The sequence below is a fragment of the Haliaeetus leucocephalus genome, unplaced genomic scaffold, assembly GCF_000737465.1.
Source record: "Haliaeetus leucocephalus isolate CR32 unplaced genomic scaffold, Haliaeetus_leucocephalus-4.0 Scaffold288, whole genome shotgun sequence".
NCBI classification, from domain to species: domain Eukaryota; kingdom Metazoa; phylum Chordata; class Aves; order Accipitriformes; family Accipitridae; genus Haliaeetus; species Haliaeetus leucocephalus.
Window position 1 is genome coordinate 25246 of NW_010972724.1, and position 424 is coordinate 25669.

Genomic DNA, 424 nt, shown 5'->3' on the forward strand with positions numbered 1-424 from the left:
GGCCGGGCCGGGCCTCCCGCCGCGCTCCGCCGGGCAGGGCCGCCACCTGCGCAGCGGCGCGGGGCTGCTCAGGGCGCAGGCCCGGGAACAGGGACGGGAACTAAGGGGCGCACCAAAGGATACAAGCCGTCGAGCAGGAACCTCTCCAGCAGCCTGCAGGAAGAGCACCACAGCCGTTAGGCCGCGGGACCGAGACGCCCCTTCCCTCCCCTCCCCGCGGGGAACCGGCCGGGAGGCGGCGTGCCCGCGCGGCCACTCACTTGGACTTGCCCACGGCGCTGTCGCCTAGGCAGATGATCTTCACGGTCTCCTCAGCGCCGGCCGCGGCCTCATCCCGGGCCCGCTCCGCCGCCGCCGCATCCGCCATGCCACCGCCTCCGCGTCCCCGCTGCTACGCGACAGGGCGGGCCCCGCCTCCGGCTCC

The 424-nt window shown here is 75.9% G+C and overlaps 1 protein-coding gene across 1 annotated transcript in view; it reads right to left on the minus strand.

Annotated features, from left to right (window-relative positions):
* RABL2B (RAB, member of RAS oncogene family-like 2B) overlaps nucleotides 1–401 on the minus strand; it is an 11835-nt gene extending 11434 nt beyond the window's left edge. The window contains exons 1-2 of the mRNA XM_010570100.1: nucleotides 261–401; nucleotides 124–153 (exon numbers count right to left, since the gene is read on the minus strand). Of these exons, the coding sequence (XP_010568402.1) occupies nucleotides 124–153; nucleotides 261–367 (137 nt within the window). The 5' untranslated portion in view covers nucleotides 368–401. The remainder of the gene's footprint in view (nucleotides 1–123; nucleotides 154–260) is intronic.
* Nucleotides 402–424: the final 23 nt, after the last annotated feature.